We start from the raw sequence: 16,503 nt of genomic DNA, 5'->3' as shown, positions 1-16,503 counted from the left end.
CTACTGGTATATCCCTCAGGTCAGTCTACCTGTGGCTTTCCCCTACTCTTTCCACCATCAAACTGCTGCCACTGGAACAAGCAGGTGATGTGCCTGGGACCTGCCCCTGGGCTTCAGTTCTGGCTTTCCTCCCCAGCGTGTAAGCAGGTAGGTGGGGTAGCCAGAGGAAAATCAACAATGGCAGGCACATCTATCTCCTATTTGCTGTGCCAAGGAAGAACCGCCCTCTCAGTGCTGTCTAGAAGGCACAGTGGGCTTCTTCCTCAGCATGGGGTTAAGCTCGCCCTCTCCGGCCTGGGTACCAAATTTAGTGCCGTCAGAAAATGGTTTGGGTGAGGATGTACCTTTTGAAGGCTACCGTTTCAATCAAATGCCATCTCTTAGGTGGTTTGACTTTTAAGTTCTCAGAGGAGTTCCTGGCTTTAGAGGATTTCTATAAGCCTAGGCCATGGGTGGGCCAGAACTTTTCCTCAATATCTGGCTACCTATAACATTATCTGTGCCTTGCGTTTCCTCTCCTTTCTGTTTCTTCTATCCTTCTTATCTGCCCTGCTCTTGTTGCCTCCCCCCCAATCCCCATGTGATTTGTGTCTGCTCCACACCCATCCCTCGCTTCCTTTTCTATCAGCTGCTCCCCACCCAGCACCTAGGGACTCCTGTTGCCTTGACCCCCTTTCCCCTCTTTGAGATTCTGGCTTCCTTACTTTCTAGAGTGTTTTCCTGCCGTTGTGCCAGCTTCTATAAATTGCTGTACCCAAACTTAGTCTGTAACCAGAAACTTCAAATGCCCTTTGAAGGAGCACAAATTGGATCAACAAAACACAAGGAAAGTGACAAGTAGGACGAACCAGACACACTTCATGTTGCAACATGAATTTTCCCAGATCGGAAAACAACTGCCAAAGAAAGTCTGCATGAAATATCAAGCATTGGAAATAGAGACTGAAATTTGAAAACAAACCATTTGTTATTTACAGCAGAAGGGCTTGTTTTATTCAGAATATGCTCTGCCGCCTTCACTGTACTAGACATTGTTCTGGGCACTGGAGAAACAGCAATGAATGAAACAGGAGAACCTCCTGCCCTAATAATGCCTATACTCTAATTTAATTTGTGAAAATAAAAAGGATACCAGTGGTCTTTAGCTCCTGGAAGCAAAGGAGGGAATTTAAAAGGACAGTAATTACACATACAAGCGTGACAAGGTTATCTTATAGGTTCTTAGGACTGAAGGAATAGCATCAGACATTTCCAGATTCTACCTTGTTACTCGAAGTTTGGTCCCTTGACCAGCAGCATGAGTATCATTAGGAAGCTGTTAGAAATAATACATTTGAACCAGATCCTCGGGAGACTCATGTACAGATTCAAGTTTGGGAAGCATTTATTGTTCTTACGAGTATTGGGCTATTTCTGATCTAACTCCGTTTGGGTACTCAGGGGCCCTCAATGTCCTGGTAAGTTTGCTAAGGTCTTTACAAATCGAAGACTAGAGCATTGGTGGAATCTGTAGTGATCAGAATTAATTTATCCAGTTGTATCCCCTTGATTGACATGTAGAAAGGTGGTTGTTGAGTGGGCTACGGGTCTCATAGTCTCTCTTCAGTGAGAGCTGCTTTTTTATTTATTTATCTTATAAATTTGTTTTCTTTTTGTGTAAGGCGAGTCCATCTGCACAGAAGGTTTCCCATGTTTTAAAAAAAGAAAAAGTTGGAAAGCCACTGGTTGATAGTATTTAACAAATTCTGTTTGAGGCCCCCCTCACCCCAGGCACTTTGCAGTTTGTTATAGGTTGTGTATGGAATGTGGTCCATGTTTACAAAGGGTGTATAATCTAGATGTAAATTCAAGACAAATATACATGAAAAGTGGTTAAACCACGAAATAGATTCTACTCTGATCTATTCTGAGATAGACTCAGACTCCAGGGGGAATCTGGAAGCAAGCTGAAACAGCCTTTCATCAAAGTGTCAGAAAAACTGTGCTTTTAAATATGAAAATTGCATATGTCTTTGCTGAGAGTGTATCGAGTCTTATTTTAGGCCCTTCTTGGTGGCAGGGCCTCCTCAGTCCTCATCACTAAAACTAAAACGAGGTTGGGGGCAGGCTTTGGGCAACAGAAAATGTGTCAGCAGAAAGCGTAGTAATATAAACCAAGGTGTCTGGGGGTGTAGGAGTGCCTTCTTACGTAACCTTAAGTAGCCCCAAAGGACATCGCCATGTTTAAAAACAGTTAAACCATTGATGCTCAAAATATTGGTTGAGGTTGTCAAGAAAGGGTGTATTTATTATGTTCTGTACTTTTGTTTAAGAAGATAGAAGTCTGTAATCCACATGAAAAAGTTTCTGCCAAAATGATTAAAATAAAGATTTTGTTACTGAAAAGGATAATTAGTAATTTGGAAATTTTACTTGATCAAATCCCTCTAATTTTAGTAAGCGATCTTTTATTGGACATGTGGTAATTCTTCTGATGAGGGCTTTTGGGTTGCTAGGGGCAGAATCTACCTGTGTTAGTTGAAAGGAGGAGGGCTTCACTGAGAGGATACGAGAGCTCGTGGAGCTGAAGCAATGCTGACTTTCCTGGTAACTGGAGTTGGCGCCGCTGTCATACAGGGCTCGTGCATGTACCCAGACCCCTTTGCCTCTCATCTTTGCTTGGGATGGTGAGTCTTCTCCACTCTCCTGCTTCTCTCATGGCCTCATGGGGGAATCTGAAAGACGTGGCAGCTAGTCAGTGGTTTAGCTCCCCCTAGGCACCTTTGGTCAGTTAGCTGTGGCCAAGATTGTGGAGGCTTCCGGAGAGGATAGCACAATTATCCCAAGCCTGACCAATACAGATAGAGAAGTTAAAGTGAGTGGCAGATACCTGGGAGCTACATTTGTCAGCCGAAGTTTCACAGAGGAGAAAGGGGTAAAACTGAGATCTGGACAGACGGTGCAGAGCAGGGACGGAGGACAGTTCTGGCAAGTAAATTAGAGAGAGTAGGCCCCCATTAGAATAAGGATACAGGGTCAGGAATGATGCAAAGGAGATTAGATAGGTATCTCTTCTGTCTCTTTTCTCCTCACCATTCCTAAAAAACTTGATAGGTTTGATTTGATAGACAAAGCGACGAGAATGTAAATAAGATTAATTTAAAGGACAAGTTAAGGCCTGCCAATAATTATGTGACATAAAGATAAGTCAAAAGTGACTTAAAAGATTTCATGCTGGGTGTTTGGGCAGAGGTCTAAGGCAAAGTTTGAGAAGTTGAGCGTGGGTAGTTGTAGGTCAACTTCAAAGGATTCTGTTCAGCTTAGATGTGTTGAACTGAAGATGTTTTGTAGGACAGCCAAGTGCCCAAGGAGGCCCTGGCAGATGGGGAGTGGAGATAAGATTTGGGATGCATAAGCAAATAAGAAAATCATTGTAATGAACGTGAGCAAAGATTAGGAGAACCAGAGAAAGAAAAAATGTTCAATGGCTCTATCTTTAGAAAAAAATAAGAGCTAGCAGAGGATATTGAAGGAAGTTGTCCTGAAAAGTGGGGTTTCTGGGGTGTCTTCTCTCTGCTGTGTTGGAAATCCCAGGATGGCTTGGCAGTAGCACCCACCCCACTATGAAATATAGTGTCACCCTGAGCAAGGGTGGACCTTGTATTCTCATCTCTGTCACAAGGAGCTTAGTCTACAAATGGATTTGAACATTTCTATTAGCTGAGAACCCTTTCTTCGAAGGCCATCTGTATTCAAATGTCCAGATGGATGTAAGGGGCTCTGTTCAGGAGGGGGCTGTTGGGATGGGAGCTGGTGAATTTGGTCTCCATTTCCTCCTCTGCCTCATTCTTCGAGGCACCTCTGTAACATCTCAATCTTCACAAGACAAAACTTGGAAATTACTAGCCCTAATGACCTTTCATGCCCCTCAAAGCTCTAAAATCCCATGATAATATGAATAACACCTTGCACGTGTGCTACTTGACAATTTAGAAGGTGTCTTCATAAGCATGATCTCTTTTATTCTTACAATCTTTTATCCTGTGAAGTAGTGGAGGCAAGTAGTATCATCCCTGTTTTACAGATAAGGGATTTTCATCTCAGTGGAGGTTGGCTAAGTTGCCTAACAGTCTGTTGCTCCTGAGTGCCCGAGGACAACAGGGGCTCTCTCTGGGTTTTCCAGTGATGGTCTCCTAATTCCTGCTGTTTAGGATGGTTTCCTAATTCCTGCTGTTCTGTTTCATGGCATTCTTTGAGCAGCCACCATATTGATGACCTACTCTAACCTCAAAGGTAGAAAAGATAGAAATGTTGACCTCCCAGACTTCTTCAGCTCCTGTTCCTCTTCTTACTGTGGTCCAAGCGGAATTAATTTGTGTAGAATCTTGTAGCAAGTTCAGGTTTCCTCGGGTCGCTTAACAGCTCAGCTCCCTTTCAGCCCGGTGGCCGTCTCCAGACTCTACTGAGCACCCTCTCCTTCGGACCAGTTTTGCCCTATCACATGGCATTGTGTCTGGAAGGTACAGGTCATTCTCTTTGCCCTTTTGGAGGGACTCTGTCTTTTTTTTTTAATATGCTGCCTGGAGTTAGAGTTCACCTTTCACCAGGACAGTGATTTTTTTACTGATCTTCCCCAGCCACCCTTGCACACTCCTCCAGACTCAGAACCCGGCTCCAACCCAGCACTCCTGGCTTTGGACTCTGTAGGGCTATCACACCAATGGCCCATTCTTACCAAAAGCATTGGGTTCTAGAACAATCAGCGGTGCTACATGTGGGCACATATAAAGAAGTTCACAATATTGAAGAGTTCACAAAACACATCTGCTCTTACCCTAAGGTCAGATGTGGCATGACCTGATGTGGAGTCTTTTTTGCCGATACCTAAGATTAATTCCATGCTCGAGAGTGGGACGCAAAAGGAAGGAACTACTGACACATGCTATATCATGGATGAACCTCAAAAACATTAGGCTAAGCGAAAAGCTAGACACAGAGACAATATAACACGTGGGTATGGTACAAATCCATGTGTATGATGTGTCCCGAAAAGGCAAATTTATAGAGAAAGCAAGTAGATTAGGGTTGGGGGTAGAAAATAAGGAGTTACTGTAAATGGCATGGGGAATCTTATGGGGGGAGAAAAATGTCTTAAAATTGATTTTTGGTGATGGTTGCATCACTCAGTTAAGTTACTAAAATTCAGAGAATTGTACACCTGAAATGGGTAAATTTAAGTTGTAAAATATACCTCAATATAAATATGCTTCAATATTTTGATGTGTAAATATACCTCCCTTTTTGTTGGGGAAAAAAAAAGGAATAGAGTCCAAACTAGATATGGGAACTTCCAAGTTTTAAATTATAGTCTGATTATAAGTAAGCTGAGGAATCCTAGATATGGGAGAGGTGTCAGAATTCTAGAGGTGACTAACTCCAGCTTAGATTGTAGAATCAGTTCTTAAAATAGAATCGCTAATGAATTTGTATTTTGACAAGATGTGTGATGACATGTTTCATGATGTTCTATCTTGCAAACAAGATAGAAAACTGAACCAGAGCAGTTAGGAGGACCCTGAGTGGTTCTCTGACCGTATGGACTTCAAGGGAAGTACCTCCCTCTCTTTTCTCCCTCTCCTTCCTCTTACCTCCTCCCTCTCTTGTTTCCATTACCCCTCCACCCCCCTCCCTTCACCTCGCTCCTCCCTCTTTCTTCCCTTTCTACACTTGTTCTTTTTTTAAACACAAGTTATAATACATAGTCATTGTAGAAAAACAAGAACAGACAGAAAAAATTACAATTGCACGTACTACATTATAGACTTGTTGCAGACTTGTTGTTCGTATCCAAAAAGTGATCTGGCTGCCAGAATTTACTGCAACTGTTGGCTTGGTGACTGGCTATATCCTATGCAGAATGGAAAGATGGTGTTACCACTTTACCCTGAGACAATCAAACAATACCTGGGGTATTGATTTTACAAAGCATTAACTGAGACTGGCCATCTGAGTCTGGGCAGGAGGCAATGGCTAAGATTGGACACTGTGCCTTATGAGGGATAATTGAGGTACCAAGGACTAGTTGATTGTGAGAAATCTGGGGAAAGGCTATGATTAGCTTTCTTCAAGCACAGGAAGGGCTGTCATGTCAAGAGAAATTAGATTTAGTCCGTATGGTTATACGGACAGAATAAGCAGTAGAGGTTGAAAGTTCCAGGAAGGCAAGATTCGGCTTACTGTAAGAAAGCCCTGTCTAACAGAACAGTCTGAAAATGAGCTAGGTCCCGCTGTTCCCAGTGAATTCCCTTCTACATCCCTGGAGATGTTCCAGCAGGGACCAAATGTCATTTGGGTAAAGAAGCATGACATATGTGTGAAGGGAATTCACCATAAGGATTTGATTTGGAGACCTTTGAGAAAACTGACTACAGGGCCATGAACTTGAAATCACAGCTCTGATTACAACAGACTATCACAAAACCAGATGAAATAGTCTGCAAACACCATTCATTCTCTTAATTGTTTCTTAGAGCAAGGAGGTAACTAATGAACCTTCTAATCTCACATTTTCTACATTCAGCTCATTGGTGAATAAAAGTTTAGTTTTTGACCATCTTTGACATTCAGTTCAGTAATTGTAGTAGCTGTGCAGGGAGATGGTTTTTCTCAGTTGTGTTTCCTTGTATTTTACACTGTTTCCCAGCCATGGGTATCTCAGACCTTAAGATTCCCGTTCTGGTAAAAGGTAAAGGGGTGGTTTCAAATGCTGTTATCTCTGTGTAGCTTTCTTCATGTTTTATTTTTTTAATTTGAAGATTGCTTTCAACATTTTTAAAGCTGAACCATAGTTGCAGCACTTCTGAATCCTGCCTATGTCAAAAAGTTGTACTTTTCTGTTGAAGAAATAACGTACTTAAACTGTATTTAACATTTTTTTAACATATATTTTCCTTATTTTGCTATTGATACTTTGAGAAGTTAAAAAATAACTAGGTAGGCCACAGAATCCATAAGAATATGTGAAAAATGGTCCATCTGATGTTAATGTTCCTAAATTACAACTGGTTAAATAATAACTGAACTTCTTGGGAAACAGCAAGAAGCGCATCACCTGAGAGCTTGCTAGAAGCATAGAATCTCAAGCTCCCCGCCAACGCTACTGAGTGAGAATCTGCGTTTTAACCAGTCGACCACCCGACAGGACAGTACCCAGTAGACTGTCTCAGGTTGATATGCTGCAGAAGCTGTGGGCAACAGTATTATTTCACCTTGGGGTTTTTGTTTGTTTATTTGGCTTGTTTTGAGCTCCTGTTTATGTGTCTGGCATTGTGACTAGGTTCTTTCATATGCATGAGCCCATTTAATCCTCAGAATTACCCTCTAAAGGAGGTATTATTGGAGGCTCAGAAAAGTTGTTGCAGGCCTGCCAAAGGTGTCACTTAAAAGGTGGTTTCTGGAGTCTTAGTTTTCTAAGCCTGAGACAGGAAAATTGAGGCCCAGCGTGTAGTGGCGTGGCCTGGCCAAGCATGAGAACCTCCAGTTGCTCCAGCTCCTTGCTTGGCACACCTGTGCCTCCTAGCCCAGCCCAGGTGCCTTGTGGGAGGATTGCAGAGGCAGCATTTCTCCAGAAGTGGAAGCTCAGCCTCTGGCCGTTCATGTTCCAGTTGTGGCTTTGTGTTAAGGGCCTAGGAGGAAGTCATCTCTGACAAGTGTTGGAAAGAGCCCCTAGAGGCCCCACATGTATCTCACCTGCAGTCAGTCTGGTTTCTTGAAGCTTCAGTTAACAGAAATACAGGGCCTAGATAAACACGTTTCTCAGGAGTTGCCTGTACCCAAATGAGCTCTCTCTCTCTCTCTGTGGCTTTAATTTTTTTGAATTAAATCATTTGAAAGACAGTATTTATTAGAAATTAGTTCTGATCTTCCAATTCTGAAGCCTTTAGATATGCTGTTTTCTTGGATTCTAAGAGGGGACATAAAATCAGTGAAATCAATGATAAGAAATGATCTTTAATCGTTAAATAATATTTCTGTTTTCCTGCCTATATTTCTCTTCTTGGCTGTTTTAGGAGTAAGTCTGTGTTTGTCATTCCCTGTGCACCTCTGAAAATAACGACTTAACTCACAACTTGAAAATGGCAGGATTCCAAATTTTTCCAAAATGTGAGGTTCTGTGAACCATCCTATGGGGAGAAAAAAATAGATGTTGTAATTACATTTATTTAAAAAGTACTACTTAGCAAAATTAATTTCTGATAACTAAAACAATTAGTGTAACAATTAGGATTAATTTATGTATTTTGCAATTGTTTATTTACCTATTTAGCACTTGGATTGAAGTTTCAGATGGGGTCTAAAAGGAGGGAACTTCTAAAATAGACCAACATTTCCAGATTTTGTCACAAGACTTTTTTCCCCCATTCTTTAAAAAAATCAGGACCAAATTTCAGTTCTCTGTCCACTGCTACTTGGTGATATTTTTGTTTCTCTTTAACATCATCGTATTTTCTTTTACTTTACCACTGACATTGGCTTATTTCATATGAATGTGTAACATATTAGATACATATGCATTTAAAATATTGTTTTGATTTGTTTGTGATTTGTTTCTCTTAAGGGTTTGTCTGGGGAAATGAGTAATTTCTCATATCCTTTCTTATTACAGGAAGAATTTTAAATCGTTTCTCCAAAGACATTGGACACATGGATGACCTGCTGCCCCTGACATTTGTAGATTTCATCCAGGTAACCTAATAGTAATGTCAATTTCTCAAACAGAAAACGGAAGTTCCTTGTTTTCCAAGGGCTCTCATGGGGGCTAAGGGTGGGCCTTTCAGCCTGGCAATGTGTCATGTTATCTTAATAAAAGGCCATGTTTGTCAAAGGAAGGTGTGGCAATGATTCGGAGGCTAAGTTAACATGAGTAATACCTCGTGTGTAGGAGTGGCTACACAGTCATGTCAAGGTTGGTTCGAAGCAGCTACATGCTTGGTAAGTGGTTCTCCATCTGCCTTCCAGGTATCTGGCGAGGAGTTCACTTTACTGTGAGCACATTTCATAATACTGAAACAATCACCTCTCACGGAAAGATAGCCTAGATTAACTAAATTATGCATTGTATTACCACAAAGGAAAAATATTTACCACACCATTTTTTTTTTTGTGGATAAAAACCAGGTGTGGTTACTTACAAAGAAAAGATTAGTAATAATAAGGTGAAAATAATACTTTGTTAACAAGGACAATAGAGAGCAGTTATTGAAGATGCAAAGCTTTTAAAGGCAAGTCCGTTTAAGCCAATAATTTAAGTACAGGATCAAAGTCATCTTAGAAAATGTCCTTTTTGTTTTTCTAGGCAGCTTTTCTTTCACACGTTGATTGCTCTAAGTCTTAAGGTGTCTTTTTTAAGGAAAACCAACAATCCCACAGAAATACCTTCTATAAAGCACTTGTTTTGTCTGTGAACTTGAGGTTTTAAAGAATATCGATGGGTCGTCTCATCTCTCATCTCCTCATTCAGTATTGTTGTTCATGTGGGATGTTTTTTCTGTTGTTCTGTCTACTTTTTAGTGTTTCAGGCTGGAGGACTTCTTCATTTCTAAGTGTTTATTTTGGAAGTGAAATGCGTTCATCAAAAGCTGCCCATATTCTAAAACTGCAGCTGCTGTTGCTAATACTTCATGAACCTTTTTGACTTTTCCTAAGTGCCGGTTTACAGTAGTCTAATCATGAACTCATTTTAAGGCCAGGAAGTAGAAATGCTATAGTTGGGGTGCAATTATAGCTTGACCTCGATGGGCTCACCCTCTTTTTTTTTTTTTTTTTTTTCATTGCTCCTGGAGCCACTGTTATAAAAGGAGCCAGAATTACTTAATTTGGAAAATTAGCTATGTCAGAAAAATCAGTAATAGGCCTGAGATGATTACAGGCATTCCTCTTAGTCACACAGAAATGCAGCAATGAAAATCTGACTGCAAACAGTGTAGCTCGTGGGCAAAGGCATCCAATGTTACCAACAGGAAGTAAGCTGAGACTCAGGTACAGTACTCTTACCGCAAACTTAAGATGTCTGATTTTCTTTTCTCTTTCGCAAACGTATTTTATAAATGTGTCCTGCTGCATTTAGCTATGTGATTTATCCCCTAGAAGCAGTCTTTCATTAAAAGTGTCACATTTGATGTGATTGTTAATCAGTTTGAGATTTTGTGAAATGTTCTCTTTCTGTGCAACTGCCAGCTAGGCCAAGGTTGAGTTTCCAAAGCTGGCTGGCCTGTGCTTAGCACATAGTTCGCCCTCATAATTAGAATCCCTCATATTTTTGCATGACCGACGGAGAGACAGTGGTAGATGCTACCTGATTTCAGTATAAAGTATCCTCAGCCTGAGGAAAGAAAATTCTAGTCTTGCTGTTCTTTAACCTGAGAGACAAGGGTTTTTTTTTGTTTTTTTATTATCCTCTCATTTAATCTTGGTGGATCTTATCATTGTTGAATACCAGTAGTCCCAATTAGCTGATTTCTTGAATCTAATAGCAAAGGTAAATCTCAATGTTATTGTCTCCAAGAAAGGAGTTTTGTAATAAAGGATAACTCAGTTATCAATTATGATAAAGATCTATTGTCACTTGTTTTGTGTGCAGGTGTCTTTAATAAGGCTTCCCATAATCCCTTCAGGAAGAAATATTTTCTCCTTTTAAAAATAGTATTAGCTAAATATAAAAGCTCTGATCCCTGCCATTGTTGTTGATTCTTTGAGGGACATTTCCCAACATTCATTGTTTAAATGGTTGTCAGGAGGAATCAAGTGAAACTTCATAAACAATGAAGTAACTGGTTCATCTTACTTTGTGTGCAGAAGCCTTTCTCCAGAGGATTTGCATTCGATGAGTGGGGCTTTTGACTGAGGTATCACAGGGATCATTTTGAAGTATTTGGGCCTGTTGCTGTATTAGCAAGCAAAGATTTTTATTAAAGCCACAAAAATGAATTTAACCGGCTCTCAAATAAAGGCCAACAAAAATCAAAATGTAAATTGATTTTTTTTTTTTTTTTTTAAAGTTGGATAGGACTCTGTAAGGATGAAAACAACTTGGTGGTGTTCTGGGACTCTTAATGGAATCATGTAAACTTAAAATAAACACTATTATGGTAAGCACATAGAATGAAAACTAATTTTCCAAATCAAATACATTATATTCAATTCATTTTCCCCAATCAACCAAATGTTTAAAACCTGTTAGTTATAACAGCCATCTTCTGGAAATTAATTAGAAGCCTATTAGCTCTGCTAGCTGAGCCGAATGAAGAGGATTGCTCGTTACATTTCTAAACAGATTCCTGAATTAAAGCAAAGCAAGGTCAAAATGACAATCAACCTGACTCACCTCATGGCTGTGCTTATGTAGTTGATCTAGTTTCAGAGGTTTTTTGTGGGGGGCAAGGGGTATTAGTGTTTTAAAGGAAATTTGATCTACTTTGACTGAATCCTCTAATACATTTTCAAAGTTGAAGTACTAGTCGGGTAAAAGATGCAGGTAATATGAATATTATCTGCGTGAGCAGTAACACCCTCTAAATTGTATGGGAATCTGAAATGGAAATGACTTTTAGGCCTCTTCTCTAGCTCATCAACTCTTGTAGAGTTTTGTTAGGCCCTCTCAGAATTGAGAGAGAAAAAAATTGCCTGTCTGCCTTTGCTTTTAATGTCATTAGCAAAAGCTGCTGCTGACACCAGGAGGCCCCCAATTTTAATGTCTCTCATCATTCTTTGGGTAACAATCCTCATGACCAGCAGCTCCTCCTGTGCTCAGAGAAGCTCACAGAACGTGAGTATTTCTAAACCTAACAGCTGAGTTAATGGAAACAATTGAGCTTTGAAAGGACTGGGAATTTCCTTGTGAAATTGGTGTTACCCTTGGTGTTATCTTGCAGGAGATGTGGTCCTTACCGATCTATGCATCATCTAGTGTTATTGAGCCAGAAAGAATGTGGCAGGATTTACGGTAACAAATAGGATGCAAACCGAAATCCAGAGCTTAGATACTTTCATGAGTAGGGTATTAAGCTTTCCATTTATCATAATATTCAACCTAAGACTGTCCTGTTTCATGTTTTTTTTCTCGATAACGTATAAACTCATGCTTTTCTGGAGAATTTAAACCAAATAGGTAGAGCTAATGTAATTGCATTTATCTGTGTGAACTTTTTGATCCAGAGCATGTATGTTTGATTCCTTTTTCTGTAAGACAATGATAGTTTTGTTGGTTTTGTAAGTAAAAGTTCAGAAGTGTGGAACATTGGGTTAGAACTTAATTGTGTTTCCAGTTGTGTCTGATGCTGAGGAATTATGGAGAGAGACCTGAGAACCCAACCCTCCATTCGTGCCGTAACGGCTAGAGTTGGTATACTCTGTAGAAGCAAGTCAGAAATCAGGGACAGATTTTATTACTACACTGACTAAATGACTGAGATAAGAAAATTCTGTTTCAAATGTGAGCTAATGTGCAGGCCAGGTAGAGATTATTTACCTAACTTTGTTCCTTGGACTTCAACAGAAGATTTGTATTTTTGTGGACATTTGTGGGGTTTATTTTTGTTTAGTTTAGTTTTGTTTTGTTTGGATAGTTAGCTATTCATATCCATGCTAATGTGATACAGTGACACAGCTAATTTTGAAAATGTGTGTCTTTACTGTTGTCCTGCATTAGAGTGAGAAATTCACAGGAATAGTGGGGCTAATGTGTGGGATTTTGGACACAGGTGTGGAGCTGTAGTGAATGAAGATGCATTTTGGAAAGGTAGGTCAGAAGTGAGGGAAGTTTTTTAATATAGCATAAGAAATAAATAATTTACACAATACAAAATAACAACAGTCTGCAGGTTACCTCAGGGTAGCTCTGGGCTTATCAGATAAGTTAGCTAACGGCTGGCAGTACACATCTGGCTTATCAAAGTATTGTTCAAACACGTTTTGTTTGTTTGCTTTTCAAAAATCATAAAACTTTGAATATTAACAATATTTTTGAAAACCAAGTCATAAGTTAGAACATAGTTTTTCACACATTAAAACTAAATATCTTTATGAAAATAGGGATTAAAATACAATTAATATAAAGATCTTCATCTAGACCTCACACATGAGAAATCAGTGAGGAGGAATTCTTTTTCTAGATTGTGGCCTTCAAACCATAGTGTGTTTGGGTAAGCAAACAAACAAACAAAATATAGAAGCAGCAATTAAAATTCACATTTTTAAGTGTTTGATTTCCTAATACCGTAGCACAAATACCAGCAGCATAAATCTAGTGTTGATTTTCTAAAGAATGATTGATTTAATTAATAATGGTGACACACTTATGTAGTATTTGTAGTGTTTTCATAATATAAGTTTTAAATTTAATTGTACTAGTGACTAAAATTAATTTAATGATTAATAATTTTAACAGGACAGATATAATTACAGTATTTGATGGGCAGATATGTTGTTTTGTGAACAAATTTGCAACTAGCTATATAATGGAAAATCTTGAAGTTTCTCCCTCCCCCCAAAACTTATTTTTATTATTCTTTTGTGATATATGGATTTTTAATTTTTTCAATTTCTCATTCCTATAGCATCTTCCTTTTTTTTTTTTAATCCACCAATCTCTTATTGAACTCTTAGTATGTGCTGGGATGTAGGGATGAAAAAGATGAAGCTTTTATCTTTCTTCATCTGACAAGCATTTATTGTGTCCTGTGTGCTAGGTATCATGATGGGCTTCGGGATGTGGAGTTGAATGAAATTTAATTCCCATCTTCCATGAGGCACTCTCTCCTGGGAGAGACAGATAGAAAGTCAGCAATTACAATGTCGTGTGATAAGTTATAATAGGGAGGATATTGTATAGGAGAATGGATAAGGCTTTAGTGTGAGACAAATCTAATTTCCAACCCCAGCTCTGCCGTTCAGCTATCTTGAGAAGTTATGGGACCTCCAGGTGGAGAGTCCCTATAGGTAGTTGGAAGTATGGGTCTGGTGTTGTAGAGAGAGGATCCTGGGATGAGAGTAGAGCCTGCGCGTTCTTCATTGAACAGGTAGTAGTTGAATTGTGAAGATGGATACAATTGCTCAGAGAGAATGAAGCATTTTTAGGGGCCAGGATAAGAACTTTACAGAAACCTCAATATTTACGGAGAAAACAGAGACAGAAGCCAGGTAGAGGAGACAGAATGAACAGCAAGGAAGAGAGGAGGAAAATCAGTGCTGGGGAAACCAAAGGAGGACAGATATGTTCAATGCAAAGGAGGCAGTACGCAGGAAGTTGTCAGTTGGATTTGGCAATTAGAAGGTGTCTGATCCAGAGCAGGTTTAGACTAGAAGGAGGCCAGGTTACAAAGGCTGCAAATCAAAGACGAGTGGAGGAAGTTGAGATGAGGGCAGACTACTCTTTGAAGGAGTGTGACCCAAAGAGGATGGCCTGTTTGGAATGTAGCGTTTGGGGAGGTGTTGCTGGGTCATTGGGTTTCTTAGTTTATGTGTATGATGGTGGTGGTAGGTGGTATGGCCCTCTCTCCCAACTCTAAACAAGCCTTAGAGTTGAGATCCTGCGACACAGTGGTGAGTAAGGCATGAAGCCCTCCCCTCATGGATCTCCTCAAGCTTCTCAAGGAGAGGGAAACATCCAGAAATTCATCTCTTGCTGAATTTGGAATGCTAGAGGACCACAGAGGAAGTCCTGGAAGGTGAACAGCGGGTAGGAGCTAAAGGCAGTTAGGGAGCCTGGTCCAAGACAGCAGAGCTTCTAGGAAGTGACCTTTGATCCAAGGTGAGGGGGAAAAGGCCACTATGGTGCGTCAGGAAGTGCTTCCAGAAGCCAAGTTTCCACTTGGGAACCACTCTCTTCTGTCATCAGCTGAGAGTGGAATGGGAAGGGGAAAGAGCTTGAAGGGAGTTGTTCAGTTTTGTTTAAAAGGGTATGGTAGTGTGTTTCAACTCATTTGTGATGATTCTGCTTATCCTTGGAATTATTTGGTAAACCTTAAAAGATACCTGACCATTTTATTTTTATGATACTTCTGAAGTATTTATTCTGCGTACTTTTCCTCAGCTTATTTCTTCCCATTCCCTTATTCCTTCCCATTCCTTTAAGGTTTTATAACTGTTAGAAAGGACCTGCCTTTTATTTCTTTGTTTCCTCTGTCTTTGCCTTATGAATACCATGGTACATAAATTAACCTGCCCACGGTCCTCTGAGATGCCTTTGTTCTTTGCCTGCAAATGCCAGTATATTTTGGAACTTCAGTATATTTTCTTGCCAGAACCAGAGACTAATATGACATAGAAGGGTGAGACCCTTCAAGAGATCATCAGACTCTAACTTTCTGTGAGACTGGCTGTGGAGCAGTCCCATAACACTGGACCAGGGACTCAAAGCCATTTCTCACAATGCAATACTATCTTAGAATCTATATCTAAATGGATTTGTTTTGCTTCGTTGGCTGGCGATTTGTGTTACAAAGGAGCCCATGCCTAGAGAGTAAAATTCAAATTTCTTAGCCCTTAAATCTAATCTCACTACAACTCCTGGGAAGAAACTTTACATGCCCACTAGACTGAATGTTGATGTGCTCGTGTGTGTGTGTGTGTGTGTGTGTGTGTGTGTGTTTGCATACCTTTAGCCCCTCCTCAAATGGACTTTATTAATTCTTCATCCTTTAAGGACCAGCAAACATCTCTCTTCCCCATTAGTGAAGCTTTTCTTGATCACTATATTGTGCAATAAAAAAAAAATCTCTATGCCCTACAAAAAAAAGAAAAAAAAAGAAAGAAAGGGTTCCTATAACAGTGGACCAAGTTTTGGGCTGAATATATTTCATTTCAGCCTCACTTATAGTCAGTTAGTGTTTATTGAGCACTTTCTATGTGCCAGGCATTTTTCTAGGGCTCAGCGTGTAGAGCAGTGAACTAGATAGTGGTTTCTAGGAATTTGCATTCCTGTGTAAAAGACAGTAAACTTGTAAATTTATATGGTAATTCCAGTAGACTGCTAGTACGTAAAGGAAAGTGTTTGTGGTGATTGCTTAAAACATGGTGGTCAAAGAAGAGGTGACATTTGAGTCTGAGAAAAAGAAGGAAACAGCCATGCAAAAGAGATCTTGGGACAGGTGGGTGGCGGCGGGGGTGCTTTCTGAGGAGTAGGAACAAGTGCAAGGACTCAAGATGGGAACCAAGTGACATGTTCCCAGGGAGAGGAGACCAAGTGGAGAGGAGGAAGAGTGCGCTCTAGACATAGGCAGGCGGGACTGGACCCCTGGGCTTCCCAGATTGAGCATAAGGGGTTTGGGTTCTATTCTGGGTGCACTAGGAAACCACTGGAACATCTCAAGCAGAGGAAGAATATCATGTTCATGTTTTAGATTGAAAAAAAATGTAATACTTACTTGGACACTTCTCATAGAGTTGTTTTTGTTAGGTTGGTGCAAAAGTAATTGCGGTTTAAATGGTTAAAAATAATTGCGAAAACCACAATTACTTTTGCACCAA

At 40.0% G+C, this 16,503-nt stretch overlaps 1 protein-coding gene across 4 annotated transcripts in view; it reads left to right on the top strand.

The window, feature by feature from the left end:
* Positions 1 to 16,503, top strand: part of ABCC4 (ATP binding cassette subfamily C member 4 (PEL blood group)) — a 245,202-nt gene that overhangs the window by 152,858 nt on the left and 75,841 nt on the right. For all 4 annotated transcript variants that reach the window (XM_019737179.2, XM_074329431.1, XM_074329430.1 and 1 more), the window contains one exon: positions 8,645 to 8,724. In XM_019737179.2, the coding sequence (XP_019592738.2) occupies positions 8,645 to 8,724 (80 nt within the window). The remainder of the gene's footprint in view (positions 1 to 8,644; positions 8,725 to 16,503) is intronic.

Source organism: Rhinolophus sinicus, linkage group LG04 (genome assembly GCF_036562045.2).
Source record: "Rhinolophus sinicus isolate RSC01 linkage group LG04, ASM3656204v1, whole genome shotgun sequence".
Classification (NCBI taxonomy): Eukaryota; Metazoa; Chordata; class Mammalia; order Chiroptera; family Rhinolophidae; genus Rhinolophus; species Rhinolophus sinicus.
Note: the sequence above shows the minus strand (reverse complement) of the source record. Positions and strands in the feature narration are given on the sequence as shown.